At 41.4% G+C, this 14006-nt stretch overlaps 1 protein-coding gene across 4 annotated transcripts in view; it reads right to left on the bottom strand.

The window, feature by feature from the left end:
- Positions 1–14006, bottom strand: part of NFIA (nuclear factor I A) — a 396595-nt gene that overhangs the window by 72860 nt on the left and 309729 nt on the right. For all 4 annotated transcript variants that reach the window (XM_069593137.1, XM_069593156.1, XM_069593167.1 and 1 more), the window contains exon 7: positions 12562–12690. In XM_069593137.1, coding sequence (XP_069449238.1) covers positions 12562–12690 — 129 coding nt within the window. The remainder of the gene's footprint in view (positions 1–12561; positions 12691–14006) is intronic.

Genomic DNA, 14006 nt, shown 5'->3' with positions numbered 1-14006 from the left:
CCCCATTACCTTTTAAAGTGTTAGTCACTCAGTTAGTCTGATTCTTTGTGACCCCTATGGACTATGGCAACCCCAGGCTCCTCTGTCCACGGGATTCTCCAGCCAAGAATATGGGAGTGGGTAGCCATTCCCTTCTCCAGAGGATCTTCCTGAGCCAGGGATCAAACTCAGGTCTCCTACATTGCAGGCAGATTCTTTCCCGCCTGAGCCACCAGGGAATCAGATCACTATCTTTTAAACATAAAGATTATTTTAAAAGTGAGCAAATGACCCACACTAGGCCACTCGGAGCATCAGGAAGGAGTTGGGCTTCTCTAGATCTTCTTTTCCCTTGGGACTGTTACAAGGTAGGAATTAAGCTTGGAACTGCTCATATCATCAGTGCCATGATCTGAGGAGATTCAGCCTGAGAATGAAATTCACACAGAGGACAGATGATCTGAGAATGATAAAAAGATGGATTTCTGAAGGTTTTGCCTGAGCATCTGGATCCAGTTCTACCTGAAGCCACAAACCCTCAGACTTTTCTGTTACACGAACCAATCCATTATTTTCTTTTGGGGAGAATGGAGAGGTGATTAAGCAACCTGGTTGGGTTCTTTCACTTGTAAGAATATGTCACTTGAAAGAGTACTTATTAACATGTCTTCTGTTCATTATTGCAGGAGTCCCCAACCTCTGGGATCTAATGCCTGATGGTCTGAGGTGGAGCTGATGTAGTAATAATAGAAATAAAATGCACAATAAATGTAATGCACTTGAATCATCCTGAAACCATCTCCTATATCCCAGTCTGTGAAAAAACTGTCTTCCATGAAACTGGCCCCTGGTACCAAGAAGGTCGGGGACTGATGCATTACTGGGTATGCAACAGTTCAACAATGCTTATTATGGTATTCAGGAATTAGAGGATTCGGGAAGATCTACAGATATCCCTCAGGGATACTAAGGTTTCCTAAATACATACTGTACACCAATACAATGGACCCACACAAACTGACGCACATAAATCCAAATGCCCACAAATACTTTTAATACCTTGCTATATTATCCATTTCTTTAATTCATGAATCTCATCTGAGTAACAACTGTTTGTTCTTCTGGTCTTTCAGGCTGAGGGGCAGGACAGGCTTGTTTGGTTTGTTTACTAGGGCCTAGCACAGTGCTTGGCAGATGGTACATTCTCAAAAATTATTTGCTGATTTGACTCGTGTAAATAACAATGGTGCTTATTCCTTAGCAGGAGCCATGCCTGAATGAAGACAAGTCAAAGTGAAGTTGTCACCACGGCTGTGGGCTAGTCATCATGGCAGGGGGTTCACCGGCCCCACTAGGGAGACTCGCCTGTTCTTCCAACCAAACAAGAGTGATGGGATGGTGTAACTGGGCTGGCTCATGTCCCTGAGGCCCCATCTCTTCCAGGGGCTCCTGGAAGACTTCCATAAGACTCCTCTCAGTGAGGAGAAATACACACACCTTCTGGACTCACAGAAACAGATAAAAGAGAAAGCTGGAGTTGAGGAGTGAGGAATGAGAGAAGTGAGAATCCTTTCACGAGAACCACATAAAAAGACAGCAGAAGATATGGGGATGGGGGGACTCTGAGACAGCTAACGTTTGGTAACATACTAACCACATACATGGCCCTTTCCATATGGCATTTCACTTCCTCCTCCTATTCACACCTTAAAGTTTCGTACAGGTGGGGAAACAGAGGCCAGCAGAGGCCAAGGGACTGGCACAAGCTTGCGCAGATCCTGAGTGGCCGGGCAGCGTCTGAATTCTATCCTGCGTGACCCCGCAGCCCGTGTGCTTTTCATTGCTCCCATATGCATTATTTTTCAGAGGTCAAATCATTTACTTCCTTTCACAATATTTGCCTCATAGGCCCCTTACTACTGTATTACAACCTGTCCATTCTGGTGTTCCTCACACGTGTTTTGTACCTAGGAAAAATGAATCGTTTGGGGTGAAGGGGAAGTAACTGCTACTTAATACTAAGAGACGGCAAATGTAAAATTTACTGTGGAAATACACATTTTAAAAGGCCATCCATTCATGTGAGTGATTGAATCCACTTGTTTCAACAATACAAAGGACGTGGCATGAAACGGGCGACTCTGCGTGATACTGCAGCCACATCAACAGGACTGTGCCTTCCCATTTCGAGTATCAGTGCTCACCCCGTTTTGCCTACGTGGATGATAAGCTGATACTACATAAACATTGTTAAAGCTACAGTTCCATGCTACAGTAATTCACTTAACTCTAACATGCTTTATGGTTCTGTCCATTGGGGAGGTTGACATCCCTGCATTAAAGCTTAAATGCTAGCTTCATATTTAAAAGAGCAAGTGTGTGAGTGTGTGTGATAGAAGACAGCATTCCACATAAAACGGAGATACAAGCCCAATACGGACTTTTTATTCTACTCTGAAAACAAAAATATGAAGAATGAATCTAAACATAAAATCAACATTATATTAAGCTCAACTAGAAAGACCTGATTGGGATTTATCTGGTCATAGGATTTACAGTGCAAGCAGTACCCAGAAGTCTTGTCAGTGACATGATTTCAAAGAAACTTTGCCCAGAACCAGTGCCTTCACTGTGTCTATATGTGTGGATTTATGGTTGGGGGACAAGGAGGTGGGGGTGGAAGACAGCGAGGGAGAGATGAAGAGAGAAGAGAGAAAAGGGCAAGAAATTCCAAGGGAGAGCAGCTCCTTTTGTCTAAAAGTGTTTCAATCTGGGTCCACGTGGTTAATCACCAATCACCCTGTTCTTTTCTCAGGCGCTCACCAGGGCCTGCGGCTGGGTGGGGGCGAGGGGCGGGGTGCATTTTGCCTCTTTAAGAGATTAAGGAGCCAATTGGTCTTACTGCTCTAACCTGTCCTCCTTGGGACCACGTATTAACAGATAGCACTGCAGAAGGGCTCTCTTTAGAAGTTTGCTGCGGGGATGACAAATTAACCCAGCAGGGTGTCCCACACATCTATCTCAGTACAAATTATTAGTGTAATAGAGCTTTTAGTTATGCATTTATCTAGTAATTATTGAACGGTTACACAAAACCAAGCTGAGCAGCCACGGCCCTTTATGAGGCTCGCTCGGTGGGTGGCCTTACAGTTAATTTAGGGTACTTCTCCACTAAGCAGTTCACTTGCAGACAAATTAGCTAAACAGCCTTCTCCTTTAAATATTTTCCATGTCACAGTGAAACTCTTTACAATACAATAAAGGTACAGTTTTAATTACACGCTTCCTGACTTTTGTTTAGTTGTAGTTTTAAAACATTTGCTGGCACTGTTTTTTCCTTTGGCTGGGTAGTAATAGCTGGCTGTAAGTATCTGGCTAATGAATTTAATAATTTCCTGAACTGGGACTTAAAGGGCCTTTGCTAAAAAGCTGCTTTTCCTCTTTACCATCCAGTTCCTTCAAATCCCATCAACAACGGTGCCCATTAGGCCCGGCACCAGCACTTGAGCTAACCTTGCCCAGTGTTCACAAGCCCTCTTATTCTCTTTTCAGTGCTCCTCAGAGGTGGTACTTGTTAGGTCTGTGACGCCTGCATTTGAAAGTCAATTCTGGCAATTCTGATTGTCAAAAGACAACGTAATGTTTTCTCAAATGACATACTCCAATAATAAATAAACACTTTGCATCTGTTGGCAGATTATTTCAGCACCTTGTTAGCAACAGGTACTTAATTGCTTCTCATTTTCCTGAGATGATTCAATTGCACTAAACCAGGAGAGACAAATTAAATTCAGCTCCACTGAAAGGAGCACTAGTGTGTTCTACAACTAAGTTAAAAATATTTCCTAAGAGGCAAAGGAGTCTGCTGACATGATACAAGAAAGCTAAATGAACCAACTGCTTAGGTAGGGGGTGCATGCCAAGAAAGGATGCCAAGGTCACAAGAGCGATGGAGCACCAGGGACTTCTTCCTTCTTCAGGGTCCTGCATTTGGGCAGAAACATTTATAATACCATAGCAAATATTCCATAAAAAGAGGATCAAATCATTCTGAGTTCAGTATTTCTCTTAATGTCCATGAAACTAGAAGCTCTTAATTAAAACAGAGTAAATGTATGGATATGAGAGTTGAACCATAAAGAAGGCTGAGCATCAAAGAATTGATACTTTCAAATTGTGGTGCTGGATAAGACTCTTGAAGAGTCCCTGGACAGCAGGGAGATCAAACCAGTCAATCCTAAAGAAAGTCAGTCCTGAACATTCATTGGAAGAACTGTTGCTGAAGCCCAATACTTTGGCCACTTTCTGACTCACTGGAAAAGACCCTGATGCTGGGAAAGATTAAAGGCAAACAGAGAAGGGGTCAGCAGAGGATGAGATGGTTAGATAGCATCACTGGATCAAAGGACAAGAATTTGAGCAAACTCAGGGACTGACAGTGGAGGACAGAGGAACCTGGCACGTTCGGTTTATAGGGGCACAGAGAGTCAGACAAGACAGTGACTAAACAACAAGTGTACATCGAGCACTTATTCACGATGCTATGCATCTCCCTAAATACTATGAAATACATGCATTTGAATATGGTATTATTATCACACATGGAGGATGGAAAACTACCTGTTATTTCCAAACTTCCTGTTTGCTGTCAATCAAATCTATGTGCTCATTCAACAAATACCTACTAAGTGCTTTGCTAACACCATCCATGAGGCTGAGAGATACAGAATCTCGGGAGGAAGAATAAAGACGTGGTCCCATTCTAATGGCCCTGCCATCTAGTGATGACTGAGCCTTCCCACTATTCCTCTCCTTCCTTCCTTCTCTATTATTGTCTTTGAATCTCCAGTCTTCCAACCTTTCCTGGTGACCTCAACTTCCTCGAAAGTTATCTTATTCTCATAATTCTCTGCAGTGTATTATCTTTAGCCAAACTGGGAGATACTATTGACTTCATACCCTCACATGTCTCATCACTAAAGGCAAGATCCTTGATTGGGCCATGAGGATCCTGGATTTAGAGAGGTTCATAGAGCATGTAAATGTCTGAACAGAAACTGGCAGGATTCTTTGAAAGCTGCACAATGTATCTTAAGTTTACATGGTTATTGTTTTAATACATATTGTGCACGTCTTCAAAATCAGGGCAATCTGACTTCTAAAATCCCTTCGTGTGTGTGTGTGTGTGTGTGTGTGTGTGTTTTGACCCATAAAGAAGTGGGGCTTTGGCCATTCGCTCACACTTTGTGTGTCTGGATTCCTCAGTACTTAGTTGTCTAAAAGCACAATTGTTTGCTGTTGCTGCCTGCTTACAACTAGGAGGTACTCTTTGAGAGAGGGTTAAGTCACACTTGTTTGGACTCGCCCAGGGTCAACTGCCATGGCAGTTCTATCAGGTGGACCCTGATCTTGGCAGCACCCTGGGAGCACCCATCACAGTAATACAAGGCTGGGTTTCTTGTCTGCCATCTACTAGGAAGTAAGCAAGTTGAGGCCAGAATCCAAGCTTTATTCCCCACTCTATTCAGCAAGCAGCAGAGCACCTTGTACCCTGTAAGTACTTGATAAATATTTGTGGAAAAGTTAACAGGCCCCTAGACAGTAATGGGAGTCTGCACACTAATTTCAATATTAAAAAAAATTCAAACTGACCTCAAAAGCTATCTTTGAAATGACTTGCACCTACCAGAAACCCTGCATTTACCAGTAGCAAGGATTCATGGTCTCATAAAAAAAGGTCAAGTGATCTGTTTATGGCTGCTATTATAAAAAAAACTCAGTGTGATAATAAGAGTTGTATCATACTTATCAAAAGATCTAAATGGCTATGTCATGTCCTTGACTAATAAACATTGTGAAAACAAACTAACTGTTGAAATCAATGCAGTTGGTTTCTCCCAGTAGTGGAGAAAAAGGTAGAAATACGTTGAAAAAGGCTTAGCACTGGAGGCTAGATTTCTAGTCTTGGCTCTGGCCAACTCAGATTTCACATTTCTCTGAGTAACGGTAACTATGTTGCTGGCTGCTAGCCAGAATATTTTTCTCCTATTTACCTACTTATAAAACCCCAATTTTAAACAGAGCAGCAATATGCTCTGTCAAATACTTAGATTTTCCAGCCTCCCTTGCAGCTAGCGGTGATCAAGAGGCATAGTTTTGATCATGCTGAGTAAGATTCTATGAAAGGTGGCAAAATGACCTGGCAGGCACTTTTGGCTCTTGTCTGCTCCCTTCTTTAAAACACGTGGAATGCAGATGCATGGCAGAGGGCAGTGGCTACACTGTGACCCTGAGGTCACTGCATGAGGATGGGAACAATCCACCAAAGCATGAATAAGACAAGAAACCTCAATCCTTGACTGCACTTAGGTGCCACCATGACAGTTCTGAATCACATGTTTGGTTTTTATTTTTTCAATTGTATTTATTTATTTATGGCTGTGCTGGGTCTCTGCTGCTGTGAGGACCTTTTCTCTAGTTGTGGTGAGTGGGGGCTACTCTCTAGTTGCAGTGTGCAGCCTTCTCATTGTGGTGGCTTTTCTTGTTGCAGACCACTCACTCTAGGGCATGCAGGCTCAGCAGTGGTGGTTCCTGGGCTCTAGATCAAGGCTCCATAGTTGTGGCCCATAGATTTAGTCGTTCCAGGGCATGTGGGGTCTTCCCAGATCAGGGACTGAACTCATGTTTCTTGCACTGGTAGGCAGATTCTTTACCACTGAGCCACCAAGGAAAACTCCATATGTTTGTCTTAGATTCCCAGTTACTTACAGCCAAACACATTCTTAAGGGATCCAGGAAAAGAATTAAACCAGAAGGCTCCAAGAGCACTATTCTGAAATTCTATGGCTCTAGACGAAGCTCAATCGGTGCTTATTTGTCAATTACTCTCAACCCCTGCTTAACATCGCGTATTGTGCAGGTTCCTTACTGCCTCTTGATCCCTAAAGCACAGAGTCGCTTTACCTTGTGCTAAGCATTTACATTAAGTATCATCTATTATCTCGCTTTTGAAAATAGCAAAGACTTAAGGCAGAAACATAAGTTTCGAGAAGACAACTTTTAAGAAATTCTAAAATATCTCTGATGAGTACTCCAAATAATTCTCAAGGAGTTAGGTATAGGGAGGGAGGTGGGAGGGGGGGTTCAGGGTTGGGAACTCATGTACACCTGTGGTGGATTCATGTCAATGTATGGCAAAACCAATACAGTATTGTAAAGTAAAATAAATAAATAAATAAATAAAAATAAAAAAAATTAAATTAAATTTAAAAAAATCATCAGGCAAGTTTACAACTCTTAGAAAGGCAAAAGGAAGAAAAAAGAAAAATGAATTTTTCTTCACTATCATGAAGAAGACGAATTGTCATGATTAAATACTTTATTACGGTTGAAATTTTAAGTACTGCTAAAAGAAAGTCTTTGAGAGCCCACTCTTTCCATTTAAAGTGCACGGCAACTGCAATAGCGTATAATGACGTAAGAAACACCCTTACGGAAATTTAATCTCTTCCTCAGTCAGTAGGGCATTCCAGTCTTTAACTTCTTCACCTAATTTTAACTACGTGAATGTTAGTTACTCAGTCGTATCTGACTCTTTGGGACACTATGGACTGTAACACCCCAGGCTTCTCTGTCAGAATTCTCTAGGCAAGAATCCTGGAGTAGGCAGCCATTCCCTTTTTCAGGGACTCTTTCCAACCTGGGATCAAACCTGAGCCTCCTACATTGCAGGCAGATTCTTTACCATCTGAGCCACCAGGTAAGGTGGCGAAGTATCATCCCCCATGCGATGGCTAAACAGAGGTCACAATGTTAAATGATTTATCAAAGCCATAAACAATGACACCTATCAGAGAGGGCATTCATTTTAAGAAACCACATGTCCCTACCTTCACAAGGTAAACTGGAAAATTAGATTCCAATTTTAGATTAGAAGATTAGAATAGCATCAACTAAGAAACACCATAGCTTTTAATAAACCTTACTTCATAATCTTGCAATAGCTTTCTTTGGATGAAAGGCCATGGTTCTTCCTCATCTTGGACATTCCTTATAAAGAAGTGCCATATAAACTATTGTCATATGTCACCCTTAGGAGCAGTGAAAATCTGTCAGTTTCAGGGATGGGATGAATATCTCTTATGTACATTTTATGCACAACTTACATACTTTTTATTCATTCAAGTAAAATCTGAGCTCAAAACCCATGGTGTGAGAAACAATAAAGATTTCAAAAAGTGTTTATTAGAGATCCTTCCTCACAGAGGTTTTGTTCTAGAGAAAGAACAAGACATGTACGTGAACTGACGAAGTAAGACCAAGTTGGTGTAGGGAGTGTGAAGACATGACGTGAGAGGCTCCCAGAGCCTGCAGATTGAGAGATGATGGCAGCCTGGTTGGAGCTGAGCAGGTTTCAGGTAGAAAGTGGTACCCAAATTGGTCTTGGGATGGGCAGTGTGTGGACAGGCAAAGAGGCAGGAGGACAGCATGATAGCATGAGGCTTTCAAAGCCCTGATGAAAACGGGTGACTTAATTGTTTGCCTGACCTGATCATGGCTGTAAGTAGATGATTTCATCTACTCCTAAGATAATATAATTCTCTGAGGTCGAGATTAGATCTTCAATTTATAGATGAGGAACCCATGGCTCAGAGAAGCAAAGCTCTGTGCCAGGTTCACACAGCTGATAAAAGTGGTGGAAACAGGATTCAAACACCAGTCTATCCGACCTCCAACCCTAGCTTCTGCACTTACTCACTCCCCTCGAGGCTCTATTTTTTCTGCCTCAGCTTTGCAATCATCAAAGAGGTTTCCTGTGTAAAAAGTAGCCACCAAATTTCTAAACATAGCTAATTTTTGCAGTGAAAAACAGGACCATTGCTTGTTTTCACTGAATTTGGTGAATTCATTGAAATCTGAGGTGGATTTGCTGTTCTGTGGCTCTGTTAGCATACCACCTCTGGCCTGGGCACTGGGGTACATCACACAGCTGCTGTCTACCGACTGGTGTTTGTCTAGTCGAGGTATTCCCATGAGGAATTTTAAAGAAGGCAGCAGAGGTCTTACAATCTAGGTGCTATCCAGAGGTGACTATACCATGTGACTCTGAACAGGACTACAGTTAACAGCCTCCCCAGTGCCCCAGGATTCTGATAAAGGACACACCTTTTTCTTCTTCCTGGCCTTTTTGAAGTCTGATCGCCTATCTGGATTCTCTAATGATTTACCATTTCAGATTGTAGTAAGAGCAAGTGAAAGTGTTAGTCACTCAGTTGTGTCTGACTCTTTGCAACTCCATGGACTGGAGCCCGCCAGGTTCCTCTGTCCATGGGGTTCTCCAGGCAAAAATACTGGAATGGGCTTGCCATTTCCTTCTCCAGAGGATCTGCCTGACCCAGGGGTCAAGCCTGGGTCTCCTGCACTGCAGATGGATTCTTTACCATCTGAGTCACCAGGGAAGCCAAGCCTCTCCTTCCAATAAAAAGAACGTGTGAGGTTGAATTCTCCTTAATGTACATGCCTGGCTCCCTCTGCCAGACTCTCCTTTTTTAAATCCAGCCTTATCTTCCTAAAACATCAACTCTTAGTCCCAGATGTGATGTCATTCCAAGCATTAGCTTTCCAACCAGTTCACAGAAGGATAAGAGGGAATATGATGTCTATAGCAAGTATGTCTTGAATAACAAGTATCTAACCACCAAACTTTAAAAAGGTCTTAGCCCAATAGGGTCTTACGTTAAGCTATCTCAACTCTGTCATGCTGACTACAAAGATGCCGCTGAGGTATTTCATACCAACTGCCCCACTTCCCTTCACCAGACCACTAAGTTGGGCAGGATGTAATAAGAATGGGTTCCTGAGCAGATTTCCCAGAAAGGAGACCTGAGGATGCTGTGAACCATATTGAAGTCTGATGAAAAAATTCTTCAGAATTCCATAATTGTTCCATAATTTTTAAATTGGGCATCTTTCTCTTTTCCTTATAAACAATTCCATGAGTATTAATAGAAGACCAAAACTCACAGTTCTGTAGAATAAGAAGGTCCCCTCTGGTTCAACTCAGTGTGGATCATTTTAGCAAATGTGATTAACTGTTTAGCAATGAAGAAGCTCCCAATCATGGCACTTATGGGTAAGTGCTAAAATCATTTCTAGATCTATAGTTTTAAGGCAAGACATATAAAAAGCATTCAGTATTTACTGAATAAATGATAACATATACACATTGCCTTATACTCCTCAGAGTCTCTACAAATACTGTTTTATTGTAGTTTCTGTGTAAGAATGTGAGATTGGGAGAAAAAAAAAATCCTTCAGCAGTACTGGTACTGCTGCTGCTGCTGCTGCTGCTAAGTCGCTTCAGTCGTGTCCGACTCGGTGCGACCCCACAGACGGCAGCCCACCAGGCTCCCCCGTCCCTGGGATTCTCCAGGCAAGAACACTGCAGTGGGTTGCCATTTCCTTCTTCAAAGCATGAAAGTGAAAAGTGAAAGTGAAGTCACTCAGTCGTGTCCGACTCTTAGTGACCCCATGGACTGCAGCCCACCAGGCTCCTCCGTCCATGGGATTTTCCAGGCAAGAGTGCTGGAGTGGGGTGCCATTACTACTGTCCCCATTTTATTGGAAAGGACATTAAAAAATTCAGACGATAAGCAGAAATGGAAAGAGGCAACTCAACAAACTGCCCTGATTGCTGGCGTTGCTGCTTCCTAATTCTGGTGTACCAGGAGTCTTTTCTTCGCTTGGAATGCTCTCCATTCATCTAAGTGACTTTAAAGATTTGACTTTGACAATATCTACCCTTTGAACATTCTTTAGGTGATATAAAGTGAAAAGTAACTGTGCATTCCACAACATATTCTAAATGCTTATTTTTCTGTACTGGACAATACGCTCTATGAGGACAGGAACCACTGAATTCCCAGTGCCTGCCCAGTGACAAGCACTCAGTAAATCCTTGATTGATGGATGAAGGAACCTCCACAGTTCCCTCCAGAGTTTTCTACAGAAACCTCTGCTTTTAAGATCCATGTAGCATTTAGAACATGTCAGCCTGATCATAAAAAGATGAGAAACGTACAGGCCTTATCTCCCTGAGACCAAAAGTCTTCTAACTAAATCTTCGTTATCTCTTACCTCCCACCACAGTTTCAATGCTTAAGGAATGCTGACAACGAGAATTATATCATCACACTGCCCCATTCAAAGAGATTCATTCTGGGAGCACATAATTCCAGTCAGATGTAAGGTTTTCAAATTTTGGGGGGGAATGCACATATTTTTCACTCTTACACACAAGTGAAATAATTAGGACACTTAAGAAAGTTCCATCAATGATCACAAGATCTTTAAAGATGGGGCAAGTGAGCTTTCATAATTGTGGATAGAGACACAGCTTCATATAATAGTCAAAATACTTATTTTCTTCAAGGTGATTTCTACACATGTACTTTGGCCAGCCCTCTAAACTGCTATATTTCCCTGAGATGTACACAGAGTATTCATAAACGGATTCAGATTTGTGGGACTCACATTGAGATTAATGCAAGAAATACCAGTTTCTCCAGGCGTATGTCAAAGTAGACAAGAGACCATAACTTTCTAGGATGTTTTATGATAGCAGCTGGTAGATCACAAACTTACCTAAACAAAAATCTGATGGAAGAAAGCAAACTTGGTTACAATTATTCATACTCCTACTGTGGGAGTTTCATAAACAAACTAATAAATATATTCATCTTGCAACAAGATCAAGTTAAGTGATTTGCTGACATTCTCTTGAGGTTTAAAGCTTGTCTTTAATGTGAAATACAAATCATATTTCTTGTGGACACATTTTAATAATAAACTTAAAAGCACACGAGACAAAAATAATGAAAACATTGCAATGAAAACCAGACAAACTATCTACCACTTCAAAAGGGGTAAATGAAGACGGCTCGTCAACACGGTGATGCAAACAACCTCAACGCAAAATGCCACATATTGAAATCAGGTTTCAAGAAAGGGGAATCAGCAGGGGTGAGAGAATGAAAACAAGCTATCACACAAAAATAAACTCACCTAACACACACACACACACACACACACACGTGCCCCTCTCATACAATTTCTAAGATAAGGAAGTGTTAGTTGCTCATTAGTGTCCAACTCTTTGTGACCCCATGGACTGTGGCTACTAGGTTCCTCTGTCCATGGAATTCTCCAGGCAAGAATACTGGAGTGGGTAGCCACCCCCTTCTCCAGAGGATTTTCCCAACTCAGGGATCTCCCAGATAGTAGGCAGATTCTTTACCACCTGAGCCACCAGGAAAGCCCTTAAGACAGGTTTGATTTTGGTTAATTCAAATTACCTCCCACCTCTTTGCAACATCCCACCAACAAAGAAAGAGGTCAGGATCAGGGTTTGATACCAAATCTCTTGGGTCCCTACAATTCCAAAGCAGTCCCTGAGGATAAGACACTGGAACACTCACTTCCTTCAGAACTACTCTGGGGGAGTCCTTGTTGTCTCTCATTTCACTACTCTCGTTCCAAGGTCATGAACTAAGCACAGTCAAGGGTGCCAGCGGAGCAGCTCACCTCTGGGTCCTGTAATGACGGGTCGGTGATGCTGTGTGAATGCCGTTCCCAGGGAGGAGGTCTGTGAAGGAGAGGGGCTGCTGAAACCAGACTTCTCCGACTTCTTCAGTGTGGTTGGAGATGGCATTCCTGGCAGGAAGGATGAATGGATAAGCACACTTAAATCATGGAACACAGCTTATGCAACCTAAAAGATCAAACTTCAGAGAATTAAAAAAAGAAATCTACCTGCGAATGGAAAAGTTAGTTTGAATTGGGTTGAATTTGTCATAGAAACAAATAGGTAACAGAAGGGTCCCCTGATGTCAGCATATAGTTGATTTTAACTTACTCTCCTAAATCACAGCCCATTTGAGGGTTTCTGATCTTCTCTAATTATGGAACACCACTTTCCCAGTGCTTCCTGAAAGTGTTGTCTGGGCCAGAGGCCTCTGGGACCATTCATAGAGAAGGCTATAAAAGCATATGAGGATTCGTATGCAGTCATTTCATCTTGCCTGTTACTTTATTTCAGTGCCAAGGCACATTTTATACAATTTAGCTGCTTTAACATTAAAAAACCCTCAACAATGGTAACTCAGTTGTTCACCCAGTGAATGAATTATAATAGAAAAAAAGAAAAGGTAAAAGTTGAAAAATAAAAATTAAATGGTCAAAGATGTCATAGCCAGTGCAAATAATATTGTAAAAGAATAATGACAATGGAAAGGAGTTTAATGACATAGGATAAAGACAGAGCAAGCCATCACAAAATGGGATATTACACTGTGATGCCATTTTAAAATGTATTTCTATGTACAGAGAAACAACTGCAAAGAAATATGCATAAACCATAATAGCAGTTCTCTTTGCACATCGGATTTGAGTGATTATCCCTGCTTTTTTCTGCTTGTTTTTTTCTATGATGAACATATATTACTTTATTTTAAGAATATATAATAAAAGTTTGTTTTTAAAAATAGTATTTGTACTATCGTCTAAGCTTTTCATAGCATTTCCAGCATAGCAAATGCTCTAGGAAGAAAATCATGCAAAAATTGTCCCCTGTAATTACTGAATGTAATGTTCTCAGCAACCACACTGACACACACAACTAGAGGCATCTATCAGTTTGGTAGGGTGCCAGTTAAAACCATGAAAACTTGGATGTAAAAATAAAGGAAATGATTCCTAGTCCCCACATCACAGGACAAATTTGGGCTCTTTTAAATTTGCAGTACAAAATTGGTCTGATTGCATGTCAAAGAACCAAATCTCATTTCACTTATATATTCATATGTATTATGCTCTGTCTATGGCCAGAGAATTATTTGGGTGACCTGGAAAAATAAATAATAAAAATAATAATGATATTAGCATGTAACTGTTATCAAGTAGTTGCTAAGTATCATTACTATTCTAAGCACTTTGTAAGTATACATCTGTTCAGAAACTTAGCTAGTTTG

This window comes from Ovis canadensis, chromosome 1 (genome assembly GCF_042477335.2).
Source record: "Ovis canadensis isolate MfBH-ARS-UI-01 breed Bighorn chromosome 1, ARS-UI_OviCan_v2, whole genome shotgun sequence".
Taxonomy (NCBI): Eukaryota; Metazoa; Chordata; class Mammalia; order Artiodactyla; family Bovidae; genus Ovis; species Ovis canadensis.
The sequence above is the reverse complement of the archived record's forward strand: the minus strand, read 5'-3'. Positions and strand labels throughout refer to the sequence as shown.